This window comes from Danio rerio, chromosome 24 (genome assembly GCF_049306965.1).
Source record: "Danio rerio strain Tuebingen ecotype United States chromosome 24, GRCz12tu, whole genome shotgun sequence".
In the NCBI taxonomy this organism is placed as follows: domain Eukaryota; kingdom Metazoa; phylum Chordata; class Actinopteri; order Cypriniformes; family Danionidae; genus Danio; species Danio rerio.
Window position 1 is genome coordinate 1,175,001 of NC_133199.1, and position 21,172 is coordinate 1,196,172.

At 39.1% G+C, this 21,172-nt stretch overlaps 1 protein-coding gene and 1 long non-coding RNA gene across 4 annotated transcripts in view; one reads left to right on the forward strand and one right to left on the reverse strand.

The window, feature by feature from the left end:
* The window catches only part of si:dkey-192l18.9, a 61,836-nt gene extending 40,696 nt beyond the window's left edge, over positions 1–21,140 (forward strand). Inside the window, exons 3-4 of one of the 2 annotated variants that reach the window (XR_012399643.1) lie at positions 2,784–4,552; positions 15,118–16,500. Coding sequence is in view for 1 of the 2 variants with exons in the window: in XM_001344819.7 (XP_001344855.1) it covers positions 2,784–3,350; positions 17,295–18,031 (1,304 nt within the window). In the remaining variant the exon portion in view is untranslated. Of the gene's footprint in view, positions 1–2,783; positions 4,553–15,117; positions 16,501–17,294 lie in introns of those variants that run through there. The other variant, XM_001344819.7, reaches the window with a different exon arrangement.
* The window catches only part of si:dkey-192l18.12, a 79,545-nt gene that overhangs the window by 56,746 nt on the left and 1,627 nt on the right, over positions 1–21,172 (reverse strand). Inside the window, exon 4 of one of the 2 annotated variants that reach the window (XR_012399646.1) lies at positions 1–3,328. This exon is cut by the window's left edge and continues 1,459 nt beyond it. The exons of the other annotated variant lie outside the window; for it this stretch is intronic. This is a non-coding gene — a long non-coding RNA (si:dkey-192l18.12). The remainder of the gene's footprint in view (positions 3,329–21,172) is intronic. 2 annotated transcript variants of the gene reach the window in all.

A 21,172-nucleotide genomic window follows, 5' to 3' on the forward strand; every position in this document is an offset into this window, starting at 1 on the left:
TAGCTATATACACTAGATATCGCATAGGGACCCTGAGCATGCGTCAGTAGCGCCGCCACATTGGTACAGTGCTCCCAGGACAAATGTCATTCAACTGCACTAGTCAAGACAGTGTTATTACGTGAAGATGCGGGACTTTAGCGCTGTCTATGAGTGTAGTAACGAGCAAACAAAGAAAACAAAGCACAAAGGCAGAACATTTCATAGGTAAGATTACGTTTTTTTCTGTTTTTGTATGTTCTGAACTTTTGTGCTAATTACTGGGTGTCACATACTGCATTACCCATAAGGCAAAGCAGCACCAACTCACACTAAACACTCGGCTTATGCTAGTTTTGTTGAATAAAATCAGCAAACAATGCAAAAGAAATATGACAACGAGATGCTGCACTGCCAGAAACTTGTATTATTGTCGGCTAACGTTAGTGAAAGAGTCGCTCGGGGGATTCATTCACAAACGAATCGCTCCCTCCGTCAGTATGAGCAGTGAAAGCAGGAGAAGAGCTGTGTTTCAGGACATGATTAGATCAAATTTAACAGGGAGGGTGAATAATACATTTCTGTACACACAAACACAAGCTTTTTGTCAGGAATGCCCGTGCGGTCACTGATCCATCAATGTAGAAAAGCGATGTAAAATTATAGTTTTCGTAATTAGAAAAAAAATTGCATACTAACATCCAGGAAAACTCCCGATCATAGATATATGTGTAGATGTGTATATCTCTGGCTTTGGATGGCCACAGTCCTCCACTGTACCTTGGTCCCGCATTCATTTCAAAGGAGCGCTACCCTGTACCAAGATGGCGGCTAAAGACGCATTCCTTCCAATAGACAACAATAGGCCAGGCGACATCTAATGTATATATCTATGGGGGCTAGGGAGTGGTCTGGCGCGTGCTTCTATGACGGGTGGTCTTTGCTTTTTGGATGTGACGTAAAAGTGACGTAACCGGGGAGGAAATGACTGACAGCTGAATAGACCAATGAACGGAAGCTGAGAATAATGAAAGCAGATATGGGAGAACAGAGCGAGAGAGAGAGAGAGGGAAAAACACACAAACAGAGCACAAATAACACAAATACATCACAGCCACACACAGGCCTGCCTACTATAGGCTATTTTTTCCACTTAATAATGTTGTCAAAGGTATTTTCTTGTGGTAACAGGAAATGAATGAGTGAATAACACATAGCCTGTTTTGATTCTGCAATGCTAAATATAAATATCCCCAACAGTCACGCTGCCAGAGCAAGTACACACGTCTGACAGAAGGGGCTCTGAACTTCTCCTCCTGAGACCTTCAGCACATTTCAGAGCGGCTCACAGATTCAATCAGATTCAGCAGGAAAACAGCGTGAAGGATTGAGGATTGAGGATTGGGGCGCTGGGGGAATTCAGCAGATTCTGGGTGGTCTGTTCATGCTGAGCTTCCCTAAAGACGTGTAGCGTGCGGGACACTCAGTCTATGAGTTCTGCTTTCCACTGCGGATTAATCAGCCTTTATCTTTTTAATCTTTCATATCATTTAAAGGGGATCTACTATACAAAACTCACTTTGATAAGGGGTTTACACACAACAACAGAGTGTGAATATCTCCAGCCTCTAATGGTGAACATGATGACATTCTCTCTTAGTACGTGTCATCAGAGGGGGAAAGCCCCGCCCACTTGTGTCCATCTGTCCCTCATTAGCATGTCCAGCAGCCCTGAGTGAGAAGCAGCCGTCTGTGCATTAGTCGTTAGAGTGTTCTGAAGATAATGTCAGCATAGACTAGGAGGATCATAGATGTGGAGTTTTAGATGAAGCACAAATGACATTGTGTACACATTGAACAGATTTCTTTGATTAGAGCTGCCAATTCTGCTGAATTCCCCATGTTGCTGGAGGCCTCCTGTAATCGTGCTCTATTAATAAATATATCAATGCTCCATGTTCCTCTATTGTAAATGTTAGTGTAAGCAGATGCGGCTGATGCCTGATCTGATGCACCTGTTGCTAAAACTCTACGTGTGCTTAAGCCAAACTCATAAATCAGAGAAAGCTGCGCGTACTTCAGACTGTGCATAATACAGTAATGCAGTGCATCATCTGGAATGAAAAATACCCACTGAAGACTGTTAATGTAGCGTCGGTAGATGCAATATTGCATGCAAAACGTGGCTTGCAGAGGGAAAATCTCTCTCTGGTTATCCATCATGTCAGAGTTCCTGGCTTAACAATATGTAAGCATTGCACATAAACCTCAGTTCCTCAGCAGGACCGTCCTGAAGCTCAGCAAGCGGCTATTAATCGAGATTTTAGGGAATGCATGAATCCTCAGGACAGGCTTTGGAAATGTTTTGCTCTCATTCGCTCATGCTTTGCGCTCATTTTTGTGGAGGAGGCTTGACAAAAGACGTGAAATACTGAGGAAGGGAAGACCAGAGCTTATTATAAACTGTTTTTCCCCTTAATATTCCGTCTCATTATCTTTCATTTTATGACAGGCTTATGAACCGCTTCCCTGAAAGGAAATCTACACAGTAAACCCCTTCATCCTCGCTGTGACCTACGCAAGATTGTAGTTAAAGTCATCGGTTGCATAATCTACATTTAACTGTTTGTGTTTTTAGGCTTTACAACGTTCATTTATGGGTTGAAGACTCAATTCAATTTACTGGAGTGATTTGACATGCATAGCAAGCATATATAATGCTAGCATAGTGTCATATTAATGCCATATTTAAATATCATTGAAATAATTTAGATCTCTCTCTCTCTCTCTCTCTTCCCATTCAGATTCAGACCAGAGCATGAGGACTCCCAGTCCGGCCCTCATCCTGAACCCAAACCCTCCTCAAACCGTCCCCAACGGCCGTGAATCCTCTCTGGGGGAAACAGTGGCATTAATTCACCCTCCTCCAGCCACTCGCTCAAAGTCTACAAAACCCCCTCACACTGCCTTAATCGACATCCTTCCCGATCCTGTTTTACTGCACATCCTCTCGTACCTGTCCACTCCTCACCTGTGCCTCTGCGCTCGAGTTTGCCGCCGCTGGTATAACCTATCCTGGGACCCGCGGCTGTGGAGTACCATTCGCCTAAATGGAGAACTGCTAAATGCTGATCGGGCGCTAAAAGTGCTCACTCATCGGTTGTGTCAGGATACTCCCAACGTGTGTCTGACCCTGGAGACGGTGGTGGCCAGCGGCTGCCGGAGACTCTCCGATCGTGGGCTGCGAGTGATCGCCCGCTGCTGTCCGGAGCTGAGGTGTTTGGAGGTGGCAGGCTGCTATAATGTGTCCAATGACGCGGTGTTTGATGTGGTCTCCAAGTGTCCCAATCTGGAACATTTAGATGTATCAGGTAATATGACCAATTAGAACACTTACTAATTAGACTAAGGCATTGGACTCCATTGCATGCTGACTTAGTTTTCGATGAGGCTGCTTCCAGTGAAGCGTCATGTCATAATAATCTTGGGCTGCACAACACCGGGACAGTATGTGATATTGTTTTTGAGAACTAATTTGCAACTACTAGCAATTTTTATGTTATAATCATACTAAAATACACAGGTAATTAACATGTTTCTGAGGTAATTTAATAAAAAAAATGTGTCAAAGTGCAAATATTCAGACTTTAAAACACCACGAATGACTGAAGACATCAGCGGAAATACAACTGCAATAAATATTAGGTGATGTTCGCAATACTACGCATTGATATTAATTTATGCTATAGAGCTGTTGAATGCATTATTCTGATTGGCTGATGAACATAAGATGCGCAATTATTTTCAGATAAACAGATAGCGAAAGTAGTTCCGGCAGGTTTTGAGTGCATTAAAGCTCCATATCATTACGCTGAATCATTATTTCACAGCTACTACAGTCAAAAATCACATCAAAACACAACAGGAGACTTCACATCTCGGCCTCCTCTGGTGTGTATTATTTTCTAATAATTAAATTGGTCATCTTTAATTATTCCTTACGTTTTTTTCAGAGTTTAAAGCATCAAAAGTCTAAGTATTGCATTATAGGAGGTCAGCAAATGTGTATTTGCACGGCACATCCGTTATGGTCAATGAGAAAAAACATATTACATCTTTATTTTGAACCAAATTAAAAAATAAAAAGTGTAAAGGAGCAAATATTGAGACTTTAAAACACCACGAATGACTGAAAACCTCAGCGGAAATGCAACTGTAATGAATATTAGGTGATGTTCGCAATACTACGCATTGTTATTAATCTATGCTATAGTGCTGTTGAATGCATGATTCTGATTGGCTGATGATCATAATTAGGTCGCAGTTATTTATAGATAAACATACAGCTAAAGTAGTTCCGGCAGGTTTTGAGTGCATTACAGCTCTATATCATTACGCTGAATCATTATTTTACAGCTACTACAGTCAAAAATCACATCAAAACACAACAGGAGACTTCACATCTCGGCCTCCTCAGGTGTACATTATTTTCTAATAATTCAATGGCTTATCATCAATTATTCCCTACATTTTTAAACCATCAAAAGTCCAAGTAATGCACTCCAGGAGGTCAGTAAATGTGTGTAACCCAGGTTACTAGTGGGTAGTATACAGCAATAGAGCAAATAGAAATATGAGGAAAAAACATTGGCAGAATACTCGATTAAATAATATACATTAAAATTATTTACTTATATAAATAATTTATAATAGAGTATTATACAGCATTCAAGGGAATAGTGCTTTAGAATGACATCATCGTGCCTTACACTATAGCAGCAGATCAGCTTTCCAAACAATAACAAATCTCGCTTGTCTGTTAGCTTGTGTTTACCGTTGCTATGGTGATTCAGTGTTCGCAAGGGAAAGCAGAGATGTAAGTTGTTATATTAATAAAAGTAATATAACTATTAGATTTACATCTTTTAATGTTTTAATGCGTATTAACTGTGAAAATTGACCATTAATAAGATGCTGACATGATTTCAATTATATATTTTTAATGAAGGATTGAGAGAAGAAAAAAACAAGATTTGTTTCTGAGAGTGAAATCTGCACACGAGTGCCACCTGGAGTTTTCCTATTTTTTTCGCTTTGATTTTGAATGTTTCCTTGGTGAGTTCGTGTTTTTATTAATTATTATTGTATTCATTATAACATGATTTAAACTAGTGTCAAAAAAATGTGTTTCATTAATTAACCATTTGTCTGGTCTAGTAAACTCAAAGTATTATACAGAGTATTATACAAGTGATTGTGTAAAGTTTAAGTGAAAGAGTAAAATGCTGTCATTTATAAAAAGAAAATGCCAAATAGGAGAGAGAAATAGGAAAAACACAGAAATTCAGCAGAGAGAAGCATATACATGGTTATTTACTGTTGCTGTTTATTTAGAAATGTGTTAAGCTGAGTTAATGCATTCACTGTAAAATGCTAATGGTTTCTTTGGCCTTGTGTTTTCAAGGCCAGGTTTTTTTTTTTTGTTTGGTTTTGTTCGTTTGTGCATCTTCTTCTGGTTTTTCATCGGTGAGATGTTCTATTGACGTCAGTTGCTGGATGTGATCTGCTCTGGATTCGAATTAATTGAAGTTTGAACTCTTTTCTGGATTTGGATTGTCTCAACTTCCATCGGCGTGTCTCATTGTGGAGTTGGACTGGCGAGCCTCCCATTGAGTGGATTCTTTGGATACACCTGTTGAAAAGATACAAAGTAAAACCTATTCAACGTCATGGTAGGAGTGTAAATTTACAACACACTCACAAGTGCAACATCCTGGATCTCTGGAACTGAATTTGCAACCTAGTTGTTTTGCAAAAGAATCTTTTTGAAAGTTTATCACCTTTACTGGACTTTTGGAACATTTTGAAATGTTTTAAGTGAATGTTTTATTTTCATTTTTATTTTATTTGTACATTGTTCCTTTAGAGTGTTCATTCGTTGAAATTTTTGAATCTTTATAGAGAGAGGTTAACTGATTTAAGAAGGGAAATCTTGATTATATGTTAAATAATAATACAATTTTAATATTGTATTATTAACTTACACTTGCAAACCTTTAATATAGTAATGTTATTAGCATATTAATATTATATTATTGTTATAATAGTAACCAAAATATAATATTAGCCTTAACAATAGAAAAAACAGAAAAACAACAATATTAACTTACCTTATTAGTGATATAGCCTGTGAAGAAAGAGAAGTGTTATTAGAGAGTGTAAATAAGATTTAGGTCATTAGATAAGTGTGAAAAAATCTAGAATTTGTTTTATTTATTTTTATTTATTTATTTTTATTTATTTATTTATTTTATATTTCTGTGAACATTTTACAATACAATCTTTTAATATTCTTACCTCTGTGTCCGAGTCCTTCACTGTTGTTGTATCTTCTCTCTCTTTGGAGGAATTTAGACTTCTGAGCATCTGGTCCATTGATTAAAAGCTTATAATACATTTGTGTACCGAGGGTTACATATCAAAAAGTGGCGAGAGCCAGCCAGGAGAGAGATTGCAACAACAGTGTATAATTACAGTATTCGAGTTCACTATAAATATTACAAATCGGAGAGAACTTTAACGTCATGGATATCATAGAAAAAGAGAATGTAAATATCTCAAAAGCAGTAATTGTGGGTGGAATGACACTGACTGAGGCAGACTCAGATTTAGAGTCATGGCTTTTAAGATATGGTAGTATTAACCGACATCTTCTAATTGATGACCCTGACTGTGAGTTTCATCGACATGCTATCATAGAGTTTACACATAACTCCGCGATGAAAACATTGATGCCTCTTTTGCCTTTAACTGTAGTTAGTATGTCAAACCCAAGTACCACTTTCATGGTACGTGCTTTAAGCTGCGTTTACCCCCATATTGCTAGTGATAGTGCTACTAATGGATATCTGGAGGAATTGCAAAACATTGCTAGTTTTAGTGGGAAATCCATTGAGGAAGTACTCCAAACAGAGTTACTGAAGATTAAATTTGGTCCTTCTCATGCTGAGTCACTACCTGTTTTGGATAAAAAGCTTGAATTTCCAAATGCAGCACGTTCTCAAATACTTGATCGTAGCACAGTTAGTTCACCAAATAGACTGCTGTCCCCAGTCATATCACAAAGTATGATTACTGAACAAACAGCTTTTCCTTCATCTAGAATTTCACCATTTCATGAAGTTGAGTCAACAAATTCAAAAAACCTGTCCAAGGAAAGCCTTAACCATAGAAGTACTAAACCCACAGTAACAGTGTCATCCCATCCAGCACTTACCATGGATATAATTGATCCTCCTAGCGTGCAAAAGGTAGTAGTTGAGCACATTGTCCGCACAAATGAAACAGCTCCAATGCACCATACCTCTTTTCGCCTCCGATCTTTCTCTGGAAAAATTCCTAGACCTGTTAATGAGCCAGATTTTGACACTTGGCGTGCCAGTGTTGATCTCCTACTGACAGATCCTTCTATATCTGACTTAAATCGAGCTAGAAAAATCATAGACAGTCTGCTTCCCCCTGCTGCAGATATTGTTAAACATGTCTCCCCTAACAGTTTACCTGCAGTATATCTGGAATTGCTGGAGTATGTATATGGCTCTGTAGAAGACGGAGATGAGTTATTAGCCAGATTTATGAATAGCTTCCAAAACAATGGTGAGAAGCCTTCAACTTACCTGCACAGATTACAAGTACTCTTAAGCACAGCTATTCGACGAGGTGGGATATTTGAAGAAGAGAGAAACCGATATCTTCTAAAGCAGTTTTGTCGCGGCTGTTGGGACAGTTCCCTCATTGCTAACCTTCAATTAGAAAGGAGAAAAGCCACTCCTCCTTCATTTGCAGAATTAGTAGTTCTCATCCGTACAGAAGAAGATAAAAATGCCTCTAAAGAAGAAAGAATGAGAAAACATTTAGGGCTAAATAAACACTATCCTGCCCCCTCGAAATTCAGACTGTCAGCTCAACAGATATCTGCCCACCAATGTGAAACGCAGGATGATCAAACTGACACATCTCTCGCAAAGCAAGTGTGTGAACTCCAAACTCAAGTTGTTGCACTGCAAAACCATTCAAGCCAGAAAGAAAAGAAAAAAAATGCAAAACCAGATGAAGTGAGTGAGCTGAGAAATGTTGTCACTGAGTTACAGGCACAGATTACAGCCATGCAAACTACAGCCACTCCAAAAATTAAAAGTGATGTAGAAGCAACTGAAATTGCTGACTTAAAGAGACAAATTGCTGATTTAAAGGTTCAACTGTCTGCCCCTGATATGTATAGAAACCGCACCAGAAACTTGCTGCCTGAACCTAGAGCAACAGATTGTTACAGAGCTAGTAAACTACCTGAAAGTAGACCTCGTCCGGGGTATTGTTTTAGATGTGCGGAAGATGGTCATCTTGCCAGCAGCTGTAGTAATGCTCCTGACCCTACTAAAGTTGCTGAGAAAAAACGCAAGTTAAGGGAGCGACAAGCCCAGTGGGATACCCAACAAGTAGCAATCATGAATCCTTTAAACTGAGGACGGTCTCTGTAGAGGGGCATACAGAGACTAAAAGAAATAATAATTGCCCTGAGAAACGTAAACAATTGTTCAACCAAAATGCGTGTGACGCACCCCCTTTGAGAAATTTACCAAGAGGATTAGTGGGAGTGAAGTGTACTGCCCAAATAACTGTTGGTGATAAAAGAGTTTCCTGCCTTCTGGACACAGGGTCCCAAGTAACTACTGTTCCCTGGTCATTTTATCAAGAGAATTTATCAAATTGTCCACTTAAATCATTGGATAACTTGCTGGAAGTAGAAGGGGCAAATGGTCAAACAGTGCCTTATCTTGGATATGTGGAATTGACTCTTAAGTTTCCCAGAGAGTTCCTTGGAACAGAGACAGAAGTGCCCACTTTAGCCCTGGTAGTCCCAGATTTGATGAACACTCCCCAAGTTCTAATTGGCACAAATTCATTAGATGCTCTTTACAACAACTATGTCCAACAATCTGCTTCCTTTCCTCAATCTAACTTCCATGGTTACCGTGCAGTGCAAAAAGTGTTAGAAGCAAGATACAAACAAGCAAGTGCTGATGTAGTGGGCTGTATCAAATTCAAGGGACATGTTCCAGAGGTAGTACCTGCAGGATGCACAGTGGTTCTTGATGGACATGTTCTAGTTAATTGTCCTCATGTAGGGAAATGTGTAGCTCTAGAGTCACCAACTTCACCCGCTTTACCTGGTGGTTTGCTAGTTGCCAGCTGTTTGCATTCCTTACCCAACAAAAGGAATCAACAGTTACCAGTTGTGTTACGGAATGTAACTCAGACCGACATTACCATCTATCCCAGAACTATAATTGCTGAATTGCGGGCAGTCCAAGAAGTAATAAAGAGTGGGCCAGTAAATTCCAGCACTGTCAATAAAGAACTTTCTGCTTATTCCAATCTCAAATTTGACTTTGAAAATTCCCCATTGACACCTGAATGGAAGAAACGAATAACGGATCAATTAAATTCCATGCCTGAAGTCTTCGCCTTGCATGACGTAGATTATGGACATACAAACAAAGTCACTCACCGAATAAAGCTTAATGATGAGACTCCTTTCAAACACAGACCTCGACCCATACATCCTCAGGACATTGATGCAGTACGAAAACATTTGCAAGACTTGTTAGCAGCTGGAATTATCCGAGAGTCAGAATCCCCCTTTGCCTCCCCCATAGTAGTTGTAAGAAAGAAAGACAATTCTGTACGTCTTTGCATTGACTTCAGAAAGCTGAACTCACAAACCATTAAAGATGCCTATGCCCTGCCAAATCTGGAAGAGGTCTTTTCAGCACTAACTGGTTCCAAATGGTTCTCTGTCCTTGACTTAAAATCAGGATATTATCAGATTGAGATGGAGGAAGCTGACAAAAGTAAAACTGCCTTTGTGTGTCCCTTGGGGTTCTGGGAGTTCAATAGGATGCCCCAAGGCATTACCAATGCCCCAAGTACATTTCAAAGGCTGATGGAAAGATGCATGGGTGACTTGAATAGAAAAGAGGTGTTGGTCTTCATCGATGATCTGATCATTTTCTCTGAAAGTTTAGAAGAGCATGAATCAAGGCTGATGCACGTTTTGAAAAGGCTCAAAGAATATGGACTGAAGCTATCACCTGAAAAGTGCAAGTTTTTCCAGACTTCTGTTCGATACCTTGGTCATATTGTATCAGAAAATGGAGTGGAGACTGATCCAGTGAAAATCGAGGCCCTAAAAACCTGGCCAAGACCAAGAAATCTCAAAGAGTTAAGATCTTTTCTGGGATTTTCTGGATACTATAGGAGGTTCATTCAGGATTATTCCAAGATAATCAAACCCCTTAATGACCTCACAGTAGGGTATCCACCTCTTCAAAAACGTCACCTACAAGAGAACAAGAATAAGCAATATCTGGACCCCAAAAAGGAATTCGGAAACAGATGGAATCAGCCCTGTCAACAAGCCTTTGACATGATTATTGAGAAACTCACCTCTGCACCTGTTCTGGGATTTGCAGACCCAAAGCTTCCTTATGTTCTGCATACTGACGCCAGTACCACTGGGCTTGGGGCAGCCTTATACCAGAAACAAGAGGGACAAATGCGGGTCATTGCTTTTGCAAGCAGAGGGTTGACAAGAAGTGAAAGCCGGTATCCAGCTCACAAGCTAGAATTTCTAGCTCTTAAATGGGCAGTCACATCTAAATTCAGTGACTATTTGTATGGAACAGAATTTGTGGTCGTAACTGATAGCAACCCTTTAACTTACATTCTGACATCTGCAAAGCTTGATGCTACCAGTTATCGCTGGTTGTCAAGTCTGTCCACTTACAATTTCAAGCTCCAGTATAGGGCTGGAAGTCAAAACTGTGATGCAGATGGCCTTTCAAGACGACCACATGGTGAGCTTTTAGATGACCCTGCATCTCAGAAAGAGAGAGAGAGAATTAAACAGTTTACCCTTCATCATTTAGATGAATTTGGAGTTGAAGATTCTCTTATCCTCCCAGAGGCCATAAAAGCCATCTGTGATCGACATCAGATTGGAAATTCCTCAGATAAATGCAAATTTTCCAACCCTTCCATTGCCCTTGTTGAGTCCTTAGCCCTGCATGCAGATGTATTACCAAATGAGTTTGAACAAGAAAATGAGCATGGTCTTCCAGTCATTCCCTACCTGTCCAACGAAGAGTTAAAGAGACAGCAGAGAATGGATCCTGATCTCAAATTCATTATTGATTGTTTACAGCGGAATGAAAAACCTTCTAGTTCAAAAGACCAGTCGCTTGCTGTTACTCTGTGGATAAGGGAATGGAGCAGATTAGAATTAAGGGATGGATTGCTTTATAGGAAGAAGCAAGATCAGGAAAGCACTCACTATCAATTAGCCTTACCTGTAGCTTTACGTGGAACAGTGTTGAAGAGTCTCCATAATGATATGGGACACATGGGCATGGAGAGGACACTTGACCTTGTCAGGACAAGATTCTTTTGGCCAAAAATGTCATCATCTGTGGAAGAGAAAATTAAGACATGTGAGAGATGTGTACGTAGAAAAGCCTTTCCTGAAAAAGCAGCTGAAATGATGAACATCAAGACTACCAGACCATTGGAGTTGGTCTGTATGGACTTCTTGTCTTTAGAGCCAGATCAGAGTAACACCAAAGATATATTAGTTATTACAGATCACTTCACCAAATATGCGGTGGCTGTGCCTACCAGAAACCAGAAGGCACAGACTGTGGCTAGATGTTTATGGGAAAACTTTCTAGTACATTATGGATTTCCGGAAAGACTGCACAGTGATCAAGGACGAGATTTTGAGTCAAGCCTCATCAAAGAGCTATGTCTCGTCGCAGGTATACACAAAGTGAGAACTACTCCTTACCACCCAAGAGGAAATCCAGTGGAGAGATTCAATAGGACCCTTCTCCAAATGTTGGGTACTCTTGAAAACAAAAAGAAGTCGTGCTGGAAGGAGTTTGTCAAGCCTTTGGTGCATGCCTACAATTGCACTCGAAATGATGTAACAGGATACACTCCCTATGAACTTATGTTTGGTAGACAGCCCAGGCTGCCAGTCGACTTAGCCTTTGGGTTACCTGTGGATCGTTCTACCAAATCCCACTCTCAGTATGTAAAAGATCTGAAAGAAGGTTTAAGAGAGAGCTATGAAATTGCCATCAAAAACTCTGCAAAAGTAGCCCAACGTAACAAGCGCAGATTTGACAAACATGTGGTTGTTTCTACTCTTGACGTGGGAGATAAAGTCCTTGTGCGAAATTTGAGGCTAAGAGGCAAGAACAAACTGGCAGACAAATGGGAACCAGATGTCTATGTAGTTATCCGTAAAGCTGGAGATCTCCCAGTATATGTAGTCCAGCCTGACGGAAAGACCGGTCCAGTTCGAACTTTACACAGAGACTTACTTCGACCTTGTGGATATTTGTCTGAAAATGAAATTGAAGAAATGAGTCCTCCAAATGTTCAACGTAAGCCCAGAACCAGGTCTAGCTCTGCTTTAGAATTTGCTCCCAAAGAACATCAAATGAGTGATCAGTCAGAATCTGAGGATGACTCTCTATATATTAGAAATGCAGGACGCCAGTTGGAATCCATTACAACAACTGTGTTACGTTCATCACAAAGTCCAGTGCTTGTAAGGAACTTACCTGGCATGGAGCCCATTGAACCACTCCCTGTCGTAGTGAACCCTGAAAAAGAAACCTTACCTGATTCCAGATTAGAAGAAGACTTAACTGAAAATCAAAGAGATGATGTCAGTGAGAATTTCTTACCTGTGCTGAACCCTGCTGATATTGACCCTAAAGAAATTGAACCTGAAAGAAGTGGAAATAGTGTTGAACTACAGATCCATAGAAAGGCGCTTGAATTAGATCCTGTTGATGTACCCCATTCTAATGATCAAAATCCTCATGTCAGAAATGTTTCAAGTAACCAGCCAATAGTGGATGAAGACCTAGATACCAGTGGCCCTAGACGCTCAAAAAGGCAATGTAGACCTCCTAATAAGCTTGAGTATCATAAACTAGGAAATCCCTTGACACTAGTCATTCAGTCCTTACTACAAGGTCTGAGTTCTGCCTTTACCACATCGTTAGAAGAACCCATACTCACTAGAGATCAGCCCTTTGTTGTGCCAGACCCTTTTCCAATTGCAGTGACAACCCAACCCCGTACATGCCCGAGGACGTGCCTGAATTCAGGGGGGGAATGTGTAACCCAGGTTACTAGTGGGTAGTATACAGCAATAGAGCAAATAGAAATATGAGGAAAAAACATTGGCAGAATACTCGATTAAATAATATACATTAAAATTATTTACTTATATAAATAATTTATAATAGAGTATTATACAGCATTCAAGGGAATAGTGCTTTAGAATGACATCATCGTGCCTTACACTATAGCAGCAGATCAGCTTTCCAAACAATAACAAATCTCGCTTGTCTGTTAGCTTGTGTTTACCGTTGCTATGGTGATTCAGTGTTCGCAAGGGAAAGCAGAGATGTAAGTTGTTATATTAATAAAAGTAATATAACTATTAGATTTACATCTTTTAATGTTTTAATGCGTATTAACTGTGAAAATTGACCATTAATAAGATGCTGACATGATTTCAATTATATATTTTTAATGAAGGATTGAGAGAAGAAAAAAACAAGATTTGTTTCTGAGAGTGAAATCTGCACACGAGTGCCACCTGGAGTTTTCCTATTTTTTTCGCTTTGATTTTGAATGTTTCCTTGGTGAGTTCGTGTTTTTATTAATTATTATTGTATTCATTATAACATGATTTAAACTAGTGTCAAAAAAATGTGTTTCATTAATTAACCATTTGTCTGGTCTAGTAAACTCAAAGTATTATACAGAGTATTATACAAGTGATTGTGTAAAGTTTAAGTGAAAGAGTAAAATGCTGTCATTTATAAAAAGAAAATGCCAAATAGGAGAGAGAAATAGGAAAAACACAGAAATTCAGCAGAGAGAAGCATATACATGGTTATTTACTGTTGCTGTTTATTTAGAAATGTGTTAAGCTGAGTTAATGCATTCACTGTAAAATGCTAATGGTTTCTTTGGCCTTGTGTTTTCAAGGCCAGGTTTTTTTTTTTTGTTTGGTTTTGTTCGTTTGTGCATCTTCTTCTGGTTTTTCATCGGTGAGATGTTCTATTGACGTCAGTTGCTGGATGTGATCTGCTCTGGATTCGAATTAATTGAAGTTTGAACTCTTTTCTGGATTTGGATTGTCTCAACTTCCATCGGCGTGTCTCATTGTGGAGTTGGACTGGCGAGCCTCCCATTGAGTGGATTCTTTGGATACACCTGTTGAAAAGATACAAAGTAAAACCTATTCAACGTCATGGTAGGAGTGTAAATTTACAACACACTCACAAGTGCAACATCCTGGATCTCTGGAACTGAATTTGCAACCTAGTTGTTTTGCAAAAGAATCTTTTTGAAAGTTTATCACCTTTACTGGACTTTTGGAACATTTTGAAATGTTTTAAGTGAATGTTTTATTTTCATTTTTATTTTATTTGTACATTGTTCCTTTAGAGTGTTCATTCGTTGAAATTTTTGAATCTTTATAGAGAGAGGTTAACTGATTTAAGAAGGGAAATCTTGATTATATGTTAAATAATAATACAATTTTAATATTGTATTATTAACTTACACTTGCAAACCTTTAATATAGTAATGTTATTAGCATATTAATATTATATTATTGTTATAATAGTAACCAAAATATAATATTAGCCTTAACAATAGAAAAAACAGAAAAACAACAATATTAACTTACCTTATTAGTGATATAGCCTGTGAAGAAAGAGAAGTGTTATTAGAGAGTGTAAATAAGATTTAGGTCATTAGATAAGTGTGAAAAAATCTAGAATTTGTTTTATTTATTTTTATTTATTTATTTTTATTTATTTATTTATTTTATATTTCTGTGAACATTTTACAATACAATCTTTTAATATTCTTACCTCTGTGTCCGAGTCCTTCACTGTTGTTGTATCTTCTCTCTCTTTGGAGGAATTTAGACTTCTGAGCATCTGGTCCATTGATTAAAAGCTTATAATACATTTGTGTACCGAGGGTTACATGTGTATTTGCGCGGCAAAATTAATATTACATCTTAATTTTGAACCAAATTAAAAAATAAAAACTGTCAAGGCGCAAATATTTAGACTTTAAAACACTACGAATGACTGAAAGCCTCAGCAGAAACGCAACTGCAATAAATAGTAGGTAATATTTGCAATACTACACTATGAATTGGTATTAATTTATGCTATGCTTCTGTTGAATGCATGATTCTGATTGGCTGATGAACATACAGTACCAAGATGTGCAATTGTTTTAAGATAAACGCACAACTAAAGTAGTTCCGGCAGGTTTTGAGTGCATTCCAGCTCCATATCACTACGCTAAATGATTATTTCACAGCTACTACAGTCAAAAATCACATCAAAACACAGTAGAAGGCCAACATCATGGCTGATCTAGGTGTGCATTAGTTTCTAATTATTCAATGGCTTATCGTCAATTATTCCTTTCTTGATTCAGATATTTAAAAGGACAAGTCTTGCACTCCAGGTGGTCAGCAAACATGCATGTGCACGGCACATCAATTATGGTCAACGAGGAAAACACATCACGTCTTGATTATTTTCAGGAGCTCCTGTGATGGATTAGCTGTCGGTGTGCATCAAAATGCGATGTTCGGTTGTGGATTTATTCGGGGAGTAATTCACGATGCTGAAGTTTTCCTGGGAAGGCTGGGAAAAACATTACGGGATCTAGGAATCGCCGCCAGTCACTTTTAAAAAGATGGACTGCTAACCTCAAGCGCAGTGCAAGAGTCCGTCTGCTGAGTTCATCGCACAATCGCACACTGTACAGTTATTCATCATGCAGAGGGCACAGCGTGTATTCTGCCATCCACAAGTAATACAGCCTTTGTTGCAGAAGTATCTTGTGGTTACATCCACTTTCAAAAGCAGGTAGTATAACTGTAGAGGGAGCAAAAACAGATACTGCCTGGGTTTTGTTCCATATGAGGTTTGCGGATTTTATTTCTGTTGGTCTTATTTTCTCTGGCCTTTATTTGCTATTTTATCCATTTGAAAACCGTATGTCGAGTCTAAATTGTCAGGTCATTAACTTTGACTCTTTCCTGTTTCCCACGATTTGATTTTCAGGTTGAAATTGAATCAAAACTTGATGCTCGTATGCATATTTAAGCATGTCTTGGGTCTTGGTAATAGTTTTAATACAAGGAATGTAGGTGCAAGAGTTAATAAATGCCGCTGAGTCCAAGCTAGGACATCAGCATCTATGAGTTTTTTCTTGGAGTAGTAGCACAGGGATTCCCAAACTTTTCAGAACGTGACCGCAAAAATTACCCCTACTGAGGACCCCTACTGAGGATCAGAGGTGGTTATAAGCATACAAATGTTGCACACAAGGGTGCACACAAACCAGTAGGCCTATATAAACAGGAGAATATTGACAAAACTAAACGTGCACCAGTCTAACAATCATATAAGTATGTTTTTGTAGTGTAATAATTTAATATTAACCTCATCTAATGAGACTGGTGGGCACAATGTTTAACGCACAAGTCTATTATTGGTTTCATTTTGGAGACAGCCACTACAAAATATATATATTTTTATTTTTAATGTATGCGAGTGGCGTAAAGGTGTCAAAGTTTACCATGGCATCGTAAAATCATTCTGCTGCAACTAATGCTATTAATAATAAATACTAAAATTGATATTATTAATATGAGGTAAACACCCCAGAGGTTGCAATCCAAAGTAAGACAAGGGTAAATGCTGATGGCTTTTGATTTGCAAGTAGTTTTTTTTTTATATAAATACAACTTTTATCTTCTGGTTATGGATGAAATATGGTAATTCTAATAGTTTAATCAAATTTATGACCGGGCTGCATGATGCCGCAGTGGGTAGCACCTATAATATAATACTAAAAATACATATAAATAAATAAACAACAGGCTGAAAACGAGGTGAAATCACACGACTGCAACAGCTTTTCTTTTTCTAGATTGCTTTTGAAAACACTATTGGTTGGGTTCAAGCAAGGGGGTGGGTCAGTCTGTGAACAGCAAGCTGGCCTGGTTGGCTGAAGTGTATATTGCGCCCTCTAGTGAATTAACACGAGAAGAGGACGCTCGAGAGAGAGCGTATCCACAATGAGCCTCGGTTGATTTTAACATTGCTAAAATGTAGTTTCGCTTCCTTTAGGCTGTCCTAAAGTGACGTGTATCAGCCTGACGGAGGAGGGATCTGTGCAACACACACCTCTACACGGACAACAGATCGGTCTGCGATACCTGAACATGACGGATTGCGTTTCACTGGAGGACAAAGGCTTGAAGACCATTGCAATTCACTGTCCGCGTCTCACACATTTATACCTGCGCCGCTGCATCCGGATAACAGACGAATCCCTGCGCCAGCTAGCACTGCATTGCACAGCCTTACGCGAGCTCAGCCTTAGCGACTGCCATCTAGTGGGAGACTTTGGTTTGCGTGAAGTCGCTCGTCTGGAAGGCCGTCTACGCTATTTAAGTGTAGCACATTGCATGCGGATAACAGATGTCGGACTGCGTTATGTAGCACGCTACTGTCCGCGGCTACGCTATCTGAATGCACGGGGGTGTGAAGGACTGACAGATCAGGGTTTGAGTTATTTAGCTCGAAACTGCCCTCGATTGCGGTCCATTGACGTAGGACGCTGCCCGCTGGTGTCGGACGCTGGACTGGAAGTGTTAGCACACTGTTGTAAAATGCTCAGAAGGCTGAGTTTGAGGGGATGCGAGAGCTTGACGGGACGAGGATTGATGGCACTAGCAGAAGGATGTCCTGAACTGCAGTTATTAAACGTACAAGAGTGTGACGTGCCGCCTGAAGCACTTCGACTTGTTAGACAGCACTGCAGACGCTGTGTGATTGAACACACCATTCCTGCTTTCTACTGAGAGGGGGAATAATCCTCTGAAAACTGATGTGCATATTTGATACTTTCCTATATACGACTGCAACATGTCAGATATGTCTCAAAACCAGGCAAGGGCCGGTATACAATTCTGATGGCATCATAACCTTGGATAAAAATATCACGGTCTCACTACATTTTTTCACTCATTGAACACAGTACATTTTATTTTAAGAAACATTTATAATATTTTGGAGCAGTAAACATGTCAGGCTGAATAACTCAAATAAATCAATGACTTCTAATGTCTTCATTAGCTTCAAAAATGCTGATTACTTTACATCACAGGTCTGAAACTCAATTCCTGGAGGGCCGCAGCTCTGCACAATTTTGCTCAAACCCTAATCAAACACCGCTGATGCAACTAGTCAAGGTGTTCACGACTCTTTTGAACACTTGATTATTTGGATTGATTCATCACTTCCATATTTGTACTGTTCATTAACAAGACGACAGCGCCAAATACTGGCCTGGTATATGTAATACAGTTTTTCCCATTTACATAGATATGTGTATAAACGTGGATCATATTGAAAATGTCATGAATATCTGAAGGTTTTTTAAAACAAAAGGGAAAAACTTCTCTGTTTTTAGCTATATTGCTCACGTAAACATAGCATCAGACCTCCCTAGCCTACTGTAGTAGGTTGACCAGCTGTCTACAATTACCACTACAATTCGGAGGCAAATCCTGCGCCATCTTTCTGTGGTTTAACTCTAACGCCCCATTCACACGGGGCATCAGCGTCAACGCTTCCCATTCACTGTGAATGGCTGACGTCAGGCGTTGTCGAACTGCATTGTGGGTCTGTCTGCGCTGCTTCAGATGCATTGCTCGCTGCAGAAGTTGGGACTTGCTCAACTTTTCAAGTGCAGACGGAAGCATCAGCCAATCAGATCGCTGTATGCAAATACACCAGCTAGACAGTGGCCTATTGCTGACTAATTTCATTGGCTGACGCTGCTATGACGATTGCTTCAGCCCCAACTTCAAACACCCCTTCAGTTAAGCGTTGATGCTGAAGCCCTGTGTGAATGGGGTGTCACATACCAGCCCCAAATTTTTCAAATCCCAAAAGCATTGATTAAAATTTTCAGATGAGTTTAATTTGGGTTGGAGCTAAACTGTGAAAGGTGTACAATTCTGCTTAACTCTTGCTCTTCAGGACGATACAATTTCCAGTTTCTTAAGGTTTTGAGACACATCGCGGCACAATGTTGCTTCTTGCAGAGCTGTACCATGTTCTTGCTTATTAAAGAACTATGTGATGCATATAAGCATACTATTTATCACCTGAAAGCAATGCATTATTGTCACAGTTCATTGCTGGTGTTTTTCTTTGTTCGTTTAGGTTAGCTAAAGAGCCAGCCTCCATTTCTAATAATGGTCAGGTTTAAGGTTAAACGTTTGAGGGATATACTAATTGTGTTTTCCCCACAGGTTTAAAGCAAGAGGTGGTGGATTTGATGATATATATTTTCCTTTATTATATATGAAATTGTCCTAGCCTATTGTTTTCCCATTGTTTTCTTAAGAAAGCCAAAATTGAATTCAAGAGACCAACCTGGTTCAATAAAACTAGGAGTATATGGGCATTTGCACTTTAAAGGGCATTAATGACAATCACAGAATGACAACTCAAAGATCTAAAAGTCTTTTATTGGATATCCCACATCACAGATTTAGTATTTTTTAGTATGTGAAAGCAATATCTTGCTGCTAAAAACATTAAATAAAGGGCTACTCATTTAAACTTTCTCTTTCGTTTGTTGTATTGGAGAGCTTAATCAAGGTGAGTTGCTCAGACAGACAAAAACGGAAAGCATCTTTGGTCAATGTAGTTATTGAAAGTGATCAGAAGCCACGTTCTGAAATCCTGCTATCGATGTGATTATTGAATGATCACCTTGCATTATATCTCTGCTGAAACAATATACTGTCAAAGACTTTACACAAGACGTGTCACTCGTATAGTTTTGAATGGGGTAAAGTGTAACGGTCAATATGGTGAATTAAGCCCCGCCTACTAGTACAGGAGCCAATCATCGATCGCTATAGACTGATGTTTCTCTGGGGGAGAAGCTCGGAGCAGACGTGTGCTTTTACGACAGTTTGGTGGTCAACAAACACACTGATATCTCAGCGAATACTTGCTTCACAGATGTAAGAAGTATATATATCGCATATGATCACATTTCTTTTGAGTGTGCATGCGCATTAGCTCGGGAAACATGAAAATATGCCGATTTTGTTTGATTCGGATGTTTATAAACAAAACTTATAAGACAGTTGTTGTTTAATTTTATTGGTGGCTCCAAATATGTAACTTAATGGCAAGCTTGGCTAACAGTTTTGGAGATGTTTGATGTTTGGCCATTCAGACAGAATGCCCGAGAGGTGTTTTAAAGATGGCCACCGAGTGAAATGTCGGCCTTAACGGGACTTTGATATTGTGCAGCCCTAATGAATACCATAGTAACTTACCAGAGTTGTGTAGCCAAGCAGAAGCTACTGGGTCAATATGCAAAAATTAAAACATTGTACGGCCCCCAAACCCTTAATTCCATTGAAGGGACGTTCACAAACATTCACAGTTGTGTATCAAAACCAGAAAGGAACTTTAAAAACAGGCCCAGCCTGTGACTGAGGTACAGTTTTAATTGCACACATACTGACTTTCTCCTTAATAATATCATTTCAGAAATGTACTACTGCAAATTCTGGATAGTGAAATCGTGTAAAGAGGTAAAGTTGGTTTTATTTTCGCACATTCATGAATTTAACTCTCTCTATATTGTTTACCTCGCTTATTTGAATATTAAATCTAAACTACTGTGTAAACATGACTTTAAAACAACATCAACACCATCTAACTGACTGAGAAAAATGCTGTACCTTGATTTTTATTGGTTGCTAATATGATTTCCTATTTAGAATTTGCAAATAACACTTTTATAAAGATTTATTATTAAGGTGAATGTGTGAATAAGTGAATATAAAACCAACTTTACCTCTATAAATCCTGTTAGCAGAATCAAGGTACAGCACTGGAGAGTGCTAATGTTGTTTTGAAGTCATACGTAATTTCAGTCTGAATATTCAAAGTACCACAGTAAGCAATAT